This window comes from Miscanthus floridulus, chromosome 8 (assembly GCF_019320115.1).
Source record: "Miscanthus floridulus cultivar M001 chromosome 8, ASM1932011v1, whole genome shotgun sequence".
Lineage (NCBI taxonomy): Eukaryota > Viridiplantae > Streptophyta > Magnoliopsida > Poales > Poaceae > Miscanthus > Miscanthus floridulus.
Window position 1 is genome coordinate 16,479,840 of NC_089587.1, and position 13,082 is coordinate 16,492,921.

General features: G+C 40.4%; 2 protein-coding genes across 3 annotated transcripts; one reads left to right on the top strand and one right to left on the bottom strand.

Moving 5' to 3' along the window:
- Nucleotides 1–723: 723 nt before the first annotated feature.
- On the bottom strand, nucleotides 724–6,087 carry LOC136468626 (uncharacterized). Its single transcript, XM_066467126.1, has 6 exons — nucleotides 5,872–6,087; nucleotides 3,341–3,777; nucleotides 2,235–2,310; nucleotides 2,103–2,162; nucleotides 1,258–1,377; nucleotides 724–1,106 (listed from the first exon to the last, which is right to left on the bottom strand). Exons 1-6 carry the CDS (start codon nucleotides 6,085–6,087, stop codon nucleotides 1,020–1,022), a joined length of 996 nt encoding a protein of 331 aa, XP_066323223.1. The 3' UTR covers nucleotides 724–1,019.
- Nucleotides 5,830–11,093, top strand: LOC136471220 (serine/threonine-protein kinase BLUS1-like). 2 transcript variants are annotated; one of them, XM_066468955.1, is made up of 16 exons: nucleotides 5,831–6,393; nucleotides 6,819–7,076; nucleotides 7,210–7,337; nucleotides 7,439–7,480; nucleotides 7,569–7,650; nucleotides 7,725–7,793; nucleotides 7,867–8,037; nucleotides 8,112–8,177; nucleotides 8,440–8,508; nucleotides 8,593–8,715; nucleotides 8,802–8,863; nucleotides 9,153–9,250; nucleotides 9,464–9,549; nucleotides 10,572–10,633; nucleotides 10,717–10,760; nucleotides 10,846–11,093. In XM_066468955.1, exons 1-16 carry the CDS (start codon nucleotides 6,187–6,189, stop codon nucleotides 10,881–10,883), a joined length of 1,605 nt encoding a protein of 534 aa, XP_066325052.1. In that variant the 5' UTR covers nucleotides 5,831–6,186; the 3' UTR covers nucleotides 10,884–11,093. The 2 variants fall into 2 exon arrangements, 1 of the variants encoding a protein (XP_066325052.1); XR_010761965.1 differs by lacking the exons at nucleotides 9,153–9,250; nucleotides 10,846–11,093 and having other exon boundaries at nucleotides 5,830–6,393.
- The last annotated feature ends 1,989 nt before the right edge of the window (nucleotides 11,094–13,082 follow it).

Below are 13,082 nucleotides of genomic sequence, written 5' to 3' on the forward strand. Positions count from 1 at the left end.
CCCTCGGCAAAGGCTTTGCCGAGGGCTGCCCTCGGCAAAGACCCCTCGGGGAATTTTTAGACGACGAAGGGGTCTTTGCCGAGGGCCCTTTATCAGGCACTCGGCAAAGCCTTTGCCGAGGGCTAGGATGGCCCTCGCAAAGAAAAGAAGCCGTCAGGCGCCGGCGCCGTTGGCGGTTTCTTTACCGAGGGCCGACCCTCGGCAAAGAAATGGTTTTTTTTTTTAATTTTTTTTGTCGAGGGCCGGCCCTCAGCAAATAATTTTTTTTATTTTTATTTTTAAAACCTTTGCCGAGGGCTATTGCCAAGGCCCTCGGCAAAGTTTTTTTTTTAAAAAAAAATCTTTGCCGAGGGCCGGCCTTCGGCAAAGAAATGGTTTTTTTTTTATTTTTTTTTAAAAACCTTTGCCGAGGGCCTGCTCCCTGGCCCTCGGCAAAGAAATTTTCAGGATTTTTCCCAAAAAAATATTTGCCGAGGGCTATTGCTAGGGCCCTCGGCAAAGGACCCTTCTTTGCCGACGGCCTTGGTCATTGCCCTCGGCAAAGAGGCAGAAATTTAATTATTTTTTTTGTTTTTTGCATTCCATCGACACAAGCATTTCATATATATACATATATATATATCAACCATCACATATATATATCACACAGAACCCATTTTCTCATAATATATGACAACCATAATTGTGAACCACAAATCACAATATATTACAACAAGTCACATGTTCATCATCATTCACATGTTTATTACGACAAGTTCATGAAATCCAAGCACAAGTCAGAACCATAAACCACAAATATTACAATAAAGTCCAACCACATCACCTAGCACTAGTCCTCATCAAGGTAGTCCTTAGGTATGAGAATGAAAACTTTATCACACTCGACCTCTCTTGTATAGAACAGTGGGTGTTATTGACATGATAGTTTCACAATTCTTGTGGCTTTGAGCAATCAGATGGCCTCACCTATTATGTAAATATATATAGGACTATTAGCATAACAGGTATGTATGTAAGACTCAAGTACTGCTTCGGTGCTTCCAGAAGCACCAATAATTTTGGTTGGTCAAGGATCCCGAGATCACTATGGGGCAAATATCGTAAGCCTGTAACGAAGGGAGCACAGATAGCACAACTGAAGGATGACACAGGGAAAGTGCTTCATTTTAAGTGAGCTTAAGCACACTAGGAAAATTTGAGTCATGCAAATACATGCTAGAATTTATTGTAAAATATAAGCATACTTCAAGTTATTACCCCTTCAAGATCACTCCAAGGAGGCTTTCCATCGAACATCTCTATGATGGTGCAGCCGAGACTCCATATATCAACAGCGAGATCATAGCCTACATCTTTCAATAGTGTAGCTTGAACCATCTGAAGAAAGAAAAATTTTATCAATAACAGTACAAATAAATTTCTAGTCACAAGCATTTTACTAACTTTGATATAAAAAATTAAAAATAAACACATGAAGCAGCAAAATACAGTAATAGGCTCATTTGACAAGCCAAATTGGCTTTCTACTAAAGGCTAACTAATTCATTAAAAAAAACTGCCACCCAAGCTGTGAACTAGAGAAATGAGCTACTGTTGTTTTATTTTGTATGTCTCACAATTGGTTGCCTAACTAACTGCCCGTTTGTGAGTTCATATATCAAATAATATTTATTTTGATTACAAATGCATTTCGTACAAAGTTAAGAGAGCTTCATAGCCCACCAACATAATATATGTTCTTATTCCTTTGTTGCACACACTGACTTTAAGCAGCCCATGCAACAGGCTCTGGAGTCTCACTGTACTTTGCAGTTTCAGTAAGTACAGAACTTCTGAGCTCCCAATGTTTTTTTTTCACGATCTTGCCTGAGCATATTACTCGAGTTCACACTGTAATTGACAACCCATGCTGAAAACAGTGTAAGGTTAGATAAAAATCATAGTATTATCGTGTTATGCAACATTACAATTTTATACAGACCAAAGTTTGTGTGTGTGTGTGTGGTGGTGGGGGGGGGGGGTCACATGTTGTACATAGAAAATTAAATTGATACTTAGTTGCATGAAAAGTTGGTAGTAATACAAGGAATATCTTAAGATACCTCTGGGGCCATCCAGTATGGTGTTCCCTTCAGTGAAAGATTAGGGGCTGCAGTACTTAACTGGTAAAAGGAGAAAATGGTGTCAATGGTGCCACATGAAAAATGTTACTGAACTCATGAGTCTATACTCACATGCTTGGCCATTCCAAAGTCAGCCAATTTGACTACACCCTGAACATCAACTAGCAGATTTGCTCCTTTGATATTCCTGCAAGTGTATATTTTCATTGCCTTTTACATAAATGACACAAACTGAAAGCAGATGCATTAGTATATAGCAATCAAAACCTTACTGAGAGGTGCACTCCATGTTACTCTTTTGAAAACTTTTGTTTGAGGTTGCTCAGCTTTGATACACAAGCTATGCCCTCCACCTTTTCATATATTCGCCTAGGTGAGCTAAGGCATTGAATAAGATGGCTTGAGTTTTATTTCTGCTCATGGTTGTCAACAAAGGTGAGCTAATTGCGAAAGTTTACTAGAAGCTCATAAGCAAGACAGAAGAACTAGGAACCAAGCCACAAGTCAACATACCAGTTGACCTGGCACAAAAAAAAATGCATTTGAACAATGACAGGGATTTGCATACCTATGCATAATCTTTTGGCCATGCAAAAATGCTAGACGCCTTAGAATATGGCGGGTGAAGTTGCGAATAACTGATTCTGTCATTGCTCCATAATGTTGTTTGACATACTTATTAATTGAACCCGGGTGAACGTATTCCAGGTAAATGTAAAAACGATCTTCAATCTGCAAGACTCCCCAAAGATTACATGATGAACTAAAAAGCAGAGCCCCTTTTTCGTTGACTTCTGTCCAGAACAGGTGAACTGTAGGGCAATAGTAGTAGATGTCTGTTATGAGCAATTGTCAACTGCTCGAAAATTCAGTTGAAACAAACATTCTAGTACAGAGACAGTCCCAATCCCCTTTGTTCCTACATTTCCACATCTCAATAAATGCTAAGGATCCCCGAATAATCATAAACGCCTTTCAACTACTAGCTGAAAGTAACATCTCAACCGATTGTTGGAACTACGGAATCATACTACAATGCCAATTGCAAATTGACTGCAAATGTAGCACTTCCCCTACACACGTGATTAGAATCTACAGGCAATCAAATCGAGCCATGCTACACATACAGTCATCCATGCGATCGAATTGAATTCCGATTAAATTGGGCGAAAGAAGAAAAAGGGGCGATTTATTTTGGAAGCAGAAAAACACCGCACCTGGCCGCGAGCGTCGTCCTGTCGCCCCACCCATCGGCGATCCCGAGCGGGTCCGGCAGCCTGGGCGAGGGCAGCGGCAGCGGGTGCAGGACGGGCGAGGACGCGGACCTGGGCGGCTGCGCGCCGCCCTCCCAGGAGCTGGCGGACCTGGAGATGGGGGTGCCGACCGCGATCCCGATGGCCTCGGAGGCGGAGGAGCGGCCCCTCTGCTGCGGCGGGGAGGAGGAGGAGGAGGACCTGTCGGAGACGTCGTCGTCGATGCCGAGGTCCCCGGGCTCGACGTCGACGCTGCCAACATCGACGTGGCGCAGCTTCCGCTGGCGCGTGAGCTTGGGCGGCGCGGTGGTGGGGCCGCGCGGGGCGGCGGCGGGGCGAGCAGCGGCGGTGGCGCGCAGCAGCGGCGTATGAAATTTGGGCGGGGATTCGGGGCGAGGCCGCTGTTCGATTTAGGGCTGGGCCCTTTGCCGAGGGCCCAGATTCATGGTCCTCGGCAAAGATTTTTTATTTTTTATTTTTAATTTTCTTTGTCGAGGGTCAGGCTAGGCCCTCGGCAAAGATTTTTTTTTGTTTTTTGAACTTAGTTTTTTTGTGTGCTATAATACATTATTGAAAACTCAATTTTAAAATTTGGGCCAATTTTGACTTTTTTTTATATATTTTCCTAATTTATTTTTTTTCGTTGATTTTTTTCGAATATTTCAAATTTGAACTGCGGTTGGATGGAATAATGCAATTTAGTGATTCAAAAAATGTTATTCATGGTATTTGGTGTATGTTGAGTCCCTATCCACGAACTCACATCAAATTTCGGGCATCTTCTTCACGTAACATGAAGAGAAACTTGTCGGAAAAGTGTTTTTAAATTATATAAAATCCATACGAAGTCCGAAAATCACGAAACTTGTCGAGGTGTCATGTTATCGCATGTGTAGGCTGTGGTAAAAAATTAAGAAGGTTTCGAGCAAGTTGTGATGTCGGATACCTAAAACCCAGACATCTCCACGTCAGATGCCTAAAACCCAGACATCTCCGCTTGTGATCACATGTGGAGATGTCTGGGTTTCAGGCATCCGACGTCGCAACTCGCTCGAAACCTTCTCAATTTTTTACCACAGCCTACACATGCGATAACATGACATCTCGCCAAGTTTCGTGATTTTCGGACTTCGTATGGATTTTATATAATTTTAAAACACTTTTCCAGCAAGTCGGTCGTCATGTTACGCGAAGAAGATGGGCGAAATTTGATGCGAGTTCGTGAATAGGGACTCAACATGCACCAATTAACATGAATAACATTTTTCGAAACACTACATTGCAATATTCCATGCACCTGCAGTTTAAATTTGACATATTCGAAAAAAATGAAAGAAACGAAATAAATTAAGGAAATATATAAAAAAAAGTCAAAATTGACCCAAATTTTAAAATTGAGTTCAAAACAATGTATTGTAGCACCACAAAAAACTGGGCTAAAAAACAAAAAAAAATCTTTGCCGAGAGCCTAGCCTGGCCTTCGGCAAAGGGCTTCTTTGCCGAGGGCCTCGCCTCGGGCCCTCGGCAAAGACGATTTATAAAAAAAAATTGGCCGAAAAGCTGGTTCAAAAAAAATCTTTGCCGAGGGCCTGGTCTAGGGCCCTCGGCAAAGACTTTTTTTTAAAAAAAATTTGCCGAAAAACTGGTTTCACAGAAAAAAAAAACCTTTGCCGAGGGCCTAACGGGTGGCCCTCGGCAAAGCTTGACAGGAATGGCCCTCGTGATCCAACGGGCCTAATTTGCCGAGGGCATCTTTGCCGAAGGCCGCGGCCCTTGGCAAAGATTTGATTTGCCGTGGGCCTGTCTTTGCCGAGGGCGGGACCCTCGGCAAAGGCCTCTTTGCCGAGGGCTCCTGTGGTTGGCCCTCGGCAAAGAGTGTCTTTGCCGAGTGCCCGAGATTTGGCCCTCGGCAAAGCCTGAGGCCCTCGGCAAAGCACGCGTTTCGCATGTGATCATTTGGAGTAGTGTATTCGTGTGTGCATGATCGATCCCGTGCCATGCATGATCGATCGTGTATTCGTGTGTGCATATATGGTGCAGCGTACGTACTCGAGCCTAATACGTGATCAATGGTGACTAAGCTAATACGATTTTGTTACTTTATTTACTCGGACCGGCCGGCCGGACCCAATCACCCGATTCTGCAGTCCAGGTGAAGTGTATGGAGTCCAGTCCAGGTGCAACACGTCCAGCTCCGCTCGGCTCACAGGTCTCCGGGAGAGAGGGCGATCTGTACTGTACCCTGCTTCCCGGTTAATCCGCCGTGATCTCGATCCCCTTTTGATCAATGCCGGATCATCACAGACCCGCCGATATGTTTCTCCTCCAAGTCCTCGATCAATGACGGTGAGTGATGGAGAGCCACCTATTTGTTCGTGGCGTCTAGCTGCTGATGCCGAGCCGTTACCAGGTCCCGATCGATCGTTGGCGACCTGCATCTGCTCGACCACCACCGAACCGAAATCCAACAGGAAGCCCCCGCCCGAGATATATACTGTATAAATATCGCGCTCCTCCGCAACGGCCACCGCTTCATCGTCGTCGTCCTCGTTTCGCTCACGGGAAAGCACGCACGCGCGCACGCGGTCCTCGCGCGATCCCCCACCGCCTAAAGCCTCGCGCGGCGCCAGCCCCCCCCGTGGATCCACCACCCTGCGGCCTCGAGATCCCTCGCCGCCCCCCACCGAGGAGGAATCGTGCGTGCGTGCCATCGGCCGATTGATCCGACCGATCGGTTCTTGATTCGATCGGGCGCGCCCTCCCTCTCCCGCTCACGCCCTTCGGTTGGCCTACAGGGGGAGGGGGCCAATATGTGGACGAAGGGGAAGAAGAGCGGGCTTTTGGCGCCGAGGGGCAGGAAGTGGGAGTTTCCCATCCGTGCCGCGGACTACGAGCTGCTCGAGGCTATCGGCGACGGCGCCACCGCCGTCGTACGCCGCGCGCGCTGCCTGCCGCTGGGCGGCGAGGTCGTCGCCGTCAAGATCATGAACATGGCGAACCGCACCGAGTCCGACGTGGTACGTTCATACGATACTTGTTGTTTGGTTAGTCATCAGTCATTGATTATTATATATTGAAAAATGACTGAATAAATTACCCACACCCAAAGTATATTAAATTCATGCAGACTTTTTTATGGTGTGACTAATTGATTTGTCTTATGGTGTGACTAACTGATTTGTGTGTTATGCTAATTATTGGAACACATCATTCTCTTGAGTTAACTTCAGTTCTTGTAGTAGCATATGTAAGCATATACCTATATATGTAGTCAGGTTTGGGACATGCGTAAATTGAATAAAGGAGTATCCACCAGAGATTAAGAATTGTATTAGACTTGAAAACAAAGAAGAGAAAAAGGGGTTATATTAGCTACTACTCAAGAGTCAGTCAAGAAGCATAAATATATAGCTTGGCTCACTTGCTTTCTTTTGTTTTGCAGAACAATGCATCAGAGGAAGTGAAGACCATGATTATGATTGACCATCCAAACCTTCTTAGCGCATACTGCTCATTTACAGAAGGTGAAGCCCTGTGGATCGTAATGCCCTACATGGCTGGAGGTTCGTGCTACCACTTGATGAAGTCTTCGTATCCCAAAGGATTCGACGACGAGAACTTCATCGCGTTTGTGCTGCGCGAAACCCTGAAAGGTTTAGAATACCTTCACGAGAATGGTCACATACATCGGGATGTAAAGGTATGGATCCTTTGTCATGGCCTCACTACGTACGGTTACGCATCAGTTAACTAATTAAAAAAAGCAGGCATTTGATTTGTATGTATAATTTTATAATAAGGCATTCAATTTGTTTCATCATGCATGAACACAGGCTGGAAACATACTGCTTGATCAAGATAAAGGAGTCAAACTATCCGATTTTGGAGTTACCGCCAGCCTTTATGATTCAATAATCAATAGACATGGCAAAAGGAAGACACTTGTTGGGACGCCTTGTTGGTAGCAGAACATTGCAATCTATAAATTATTCTAGTATAATGCATTTCATATTTTCTTACAAACTAACGTTGTCCTCCACTTCTTCTTCTTTTACTTCAAAGGATGGCCCCTGAAGTTATGGAGCAAAAGGATTACGATTTCAAGTATATCTTGTTACCTTGTTACTGTCATCGTATAGTAACAGTTAATTATATATAGTTGTTGATTTTTTTATCATCTAAAAAATTACAGGGCAGATATTTGGTCGTTTGGCATTACTGCACTTGAACTTGCTATTGGCCATGCACCATTTTCTAGCCAACCTCCAGCAAAGGTATTGCATTAATTTAGTCTATATTGTTCTATCATAATTATGTGCTTAACTGAGGTTTATGAAATGCCGTGCAGGTTTTTCTCATGACGTTGCAACATGCCCCTCCATCACTTCATAACACGAAGGAGAAGAAGTTTACAGACGTATGATTTCAAAACATTTTCTAGGCAATTAATTATGTGTGACTATAGGTTCATTTCTTATCTTGTTTTGTAGTCTTTTAAGAGTATGATTGCCACTTGTCTCATTAAAGACCCAACAAAGAGGCCACCTGCAAAAAAGCTATTAAAGCACCCATTTTTCAAAAGAGCAAGGTCAGACCATAATGCCGTGAAATGTATGCTAAATAAATTGCCATCATTGGCTGAGCGGATGCAGTTTATAAAGGTAAAAAAATAATGATTTCTGCATAGATATGATTTTGTAGGTTGTGAATAATACAATATGTATATTTTAAACAGGAAAATGAAGCGAAGTTGCAAGCAGATAAAAAACCTCTTGACAACTGCAAAGAGAAAGCATCACAGGTAAATACACAGTTACACACTCATATTATTTTATTATTATAATTATTATATAATCCTAGTTTTCCTTTAAAGTTCTAATAACTTATCATTCAACACTTATGTTTTTAACTAAATAGGGTACATAGTGAAGTGGGATCTATTAAGTGAATGCTTACTAATTAAAGCTACGATCCATCCATGGATGATTGATAATCTTATAAGTATAATAATGTTCTATTAGATGGTATATATCAATTCTCACTTTAAAACTATGGTGAAACAGGAAGAGTATAGAAGAGGTGTGAGTGAGTGGAATTTTGATATTGCAGACTTAAAAGCACAAGCGGCATTGGTACGTGCATAATCACTAAGTAAAGTTTTGAAATAATGTATGTATTTTTTATTTGCATTTCACTAAAAATTTGTTTAATTTCAGTACCCCGATGAGAATGAAGCGGAAGACTTTTTACGTTTTCTATTTGAACTTGACATTGTTGATGAAACTACCCAGTTAAAAGATATTAGAGCACAAAGTCACTCTATAAATGATGATGGAATGGTAATATAATTTTAAGTGGTTTCATAGTGATTTATTATTACTAGACAACACAATGTATTTAGTAACAAATGTAGCTACATTTACAGAATGTTGGTGATGATGGCTCAGGAAAATCAAATTCAACAAGTTCGATGTCTTTATCTCAAAGGTTGGTTTTTATCAGAAATATTTGGATGCTGTGTTAGTTGTTTGTCAATTATACCAACATTTTTTTACTTGTCTATAAACATCATTGTAGCATATATGATTTGTTTACATAAATATGAACAAGTTCATTTCTATTTAATCTTGCAATAAACATATTTTATTTATCAAAAAATATCTTTAAGGGTTGGTTGTTTATATGTGTATGTTTGATTTAGTTGCACAGGAATAAATTATTTCATCTATGGTATAGTTAAGACATATTTTTGCCTAACATAAATTGCCTCTATCAGTGTGAAACAGCTTGATAAAGGAAGTCCTAATGGCCTTGTGTGCAGTGAGTCATTTGAAATTCATTCCATATCACCTGCTAAGCAACTGACAAGATCAGGCACGTTTTAAATTCTTCACCCTCAAAGTAAAAATTTCACATATAGTTATATATACAAACAACTTTATTGATTACCATAACATGTAATATATGGTTTTATTGAAATTTATATGTATTTTTTATTTATATATTTCATTGCATTGATTAGAGATATAAGTTTAAATTTAGTTTCCATATACAATAAGACGAATAATGATGTTGTGTATTGGGCAGTTTCTACTTGCAAGGATGTTGATGAATACTTAGAGAAAACGGCTTTTCAGAAGGGTCGTTTTAAGGTGATACATGATTATAGCAAGGTACAATTCTATAACATAATATTGAGAAAATTTCTTATTTGGCTTTAGTTTAAAGTTGTCTTTCTTTCTTGGCCCTGAAACAAAATTTCTTACTCATTTGGTCTCACTTGAAGTTTCATTTTCTAATCTGACCTTACCGTCATCTCCTGCCTCTAATACCGTTAAGTGGCACATGAAATGACCAAACTGCCCCTAAGACATTATGAGAAACCAAAGGTCACCCAGGCAGCATAACAACATAATTTTGAGCACACTGAGGTCAAAATTGGATTCAAAGTGCTCAAAATTATGTTGTTATGTTGCCTGGGTGATCTTTGGTTTCTCATAATGTCTCAGGGGTAGTTTGGTCATTTCATGTGCCACTTAACGGTATTAGAGGCAGGAGATGACGGTAAGGTTAGATTAGAAAATGAAACTTCAAGTGAGGCCAAATGGGTAAGAAATTTTGTTTGAGGGCCAAGGAAGAAAGACAACTTTAAACTAGGGCCAAATAAGAAAATTTCTCCATAATATTTTGTTTCTTATCATAGGTGTTTCTTTTTTATATTATACATTGTTATACCATGATATCTTTAGTTATTAATGATTGGGCCTTTAAGCTAATTAACTAATATAGTATTCTGAAACTTAATTTTCTTGGTTGTGTTTCATACTAGCTTGCACCTTCAATGCAAAATTGAAATTTTATTAGTGAATACTAATCTTATATTGTAATTAGTTAATTTGGTATTATGGAATATGCACCCACAAAGTAAGAACCTGTTATTAATCTCACAGTCATACCTATCGTCCTTCATATATTCGATGGTTCAACCATGCTATGTGTGACCCAATTTTTGCATGCATGGGAGCAACAAAAACTCTAGAATTTACAAAGCTTTTGCACGATTGCATCCATGTCTTGTTACAACTTTCGGGAAACCATTTTGACAATATTTTGGTGTTTGTATATTAAAAATGCCATACTTGTCTCAAACTTGCATTTCACATTGAAATTTTGGTTCAAATATTTTTCGAGGCAGATTGAAGGAGCAACGTCAAGAGAGAAGGAGTTATTAGAACGTATCAGTAGTTTAGAGCAAATGTAAGTCTGATTTTTCAAATGAGTTATTATTATGACTAGTAAGGTATTTGAGGAATCATCTCACTAAATTTTTATCATTATAGGCTTCTTGCTACCCAATATGAAGTTGAGAGGCTTAAAGCAAAGGGTAAATATACTATGATGCTGCTATAATAGCACTTCTTTTAGACTTTTAATCATCACTAATTTATTTGTGTTATATTGTTTGTCAGAGTCAAAAGGAGCAGAGGGATGTCCGCAACAACAATAGTAGTGAAGTGAAAGTTAATTTTATTTGTTACCTAGGTGATGCTTGTAATGATAGAAAGCGGTTGTAGTACGTTTTAACCATAAAAGAGTTCACTGGGTTGATTTGGTGGACTATCTATTAGAAATCATTTGTGCATTATGTATTATTTTACAAATATTTCTTAGATATTTCTTTTTTTCTTAGATGGCTTTATAAATGAGATTTGTTATATATGATGGTCAAGTGTTATGGCGTGTGATGCTTTTGTACTTGATAATGTGGATGGGCAAATCTCAAAGCGGAATTGGTGTACGATGGCATATGTTATAGGTTGATGGACTATGAAGATAACTTAGTATTCTTTTTATATACCATTGTCATATAGTTGTGTTTGTACTTTGTTGAACTTGGATGGTATGTGTTTTATCTTTAAACTAATAAAATATGTTGTATAATTCATCGTTTCGTAATTACGTTTCTAACCTTCTTTTACTCTTTTGTTATTAAACCAATTCGACACAATCCCGAATCTATCAACACAGTTTCAACATGCAACAAACTTGTGTGATTTTTTTTTTCTTAAAACATGTTTTATTATGTTTTTAAGAAAACATATTTTAAGTTATTATATTGCTTTTAAAGTGGATTTTATGTTTGGGCGGTATAAAAACAAGTTTTTATATGTATGCCATACTAATACAACTTGTGAATAGTCTTGTTAAAATGGAAGCGATTATAGAGGAAACTAATACTCCATCTATTTCAAATTATAAGTTGCTCTATTTTTTTCTAGATACATAGCTTTTGCTATGAATCTAGATACATAGATTTTTACTATGTATTTTGAAAAGCTAGAACAACTTATAATTTTATGTATGAGAAAAAATGATTTTGCCCTAGCTGGAAGAAAAAAAGTTGAAGAAGCCATGTGCATTTTAGGAATTTTGCTTGTATAATGAACCCCCTATCAGTTATAATCCATGAATCCAAATACGTTAAATTATTATTATTTATAGGGCATGGCTAGCGCCTGGATGTCTGGACGCCCACGCCTGCCCCGTCTGTTGCGCCCACCCCGCATCATTGATGAGTCTGACCGCATGCAACACCTGCCACCGCCTACCTCGCTTATCCTACATGCGGCTCTAGCACGTACGCACACAAGCCCATGCCTACTGCTATGTATTTTGCTTTGTTCCGTGTTGCGTGCCCGTGATGCAGGTAGGGACCACCCACACTCGTGCCCCCACATGCTGCTGCGCCCCTCGCTTCGCTTTGTGCTGTGCGCCCGTGGACGTGCATGCAGGTGGTGGCTAGGTCTACATGTTTAAAACCGGATCTACTTTTGCAACATCCAGATGAAACACATACAACATTCAAATGAAACATGCATCTCAAACGCATGAAACATACTGTGTCTACTAATGAAAACACTTGCAACATGAAGGACTTGATGCAACATACATTTGAAAGAGGTGAAACATTTAAAACATACAGTTGCAACATATGTGTATAGCCACTGCAACATAGGCAACATCCAGATAAAACACTTGCAATATATATTTGAAATAGATGAAACATTTGAAACAAACACTTGCAACATACGTGTATAGCCATTACAACATATGAAACATTCAGATAAAACACTTGCAACATACGTCTAAAAGAACATTTGAAACATAAACTTGCAACGTACATATAAACATAAAGGCCTAAAGTATGGAATCCTAGGAAGAGGTGTATAGCCAATGCAACATTCAGATGAAACACATGCAACACTAGATGAAACATAAATCTAAAACAATAAAACATATAGAGCTCGATGCCTTGGAGTGATGGAAAATTTTGGACCAGCACTCAGCTGCCAACAGTCAACCATCACAGAAGCAGCAAATGGCGCATGTAGATGTGGGCACGTGCTCCTCTCACAAACAGGCAAGCGGCCAGGCCAGTCCTGCAACTGGCTAATCCGGTCGGCCAAAGCAGCAACGCTGTAGGTAGCATGTGGCATGAGCAGCTTGGCCTAGGCGTAGACAACACACAAAGAGAAAAGAGTAGGACCACAAGAAGCAATAGGCCTAGGTGCTAGGCAGCAGAAGGCAGGCGCAACAGGGAGGCCTATGGCCCTAGGCGCATGTGGCTAGGGGCCTGGCTGGCTGGTCTAGCCAGCGATGGATGCAGCAGGGAACCTCCTTCGTGGTCACACACATGCATAGTTCC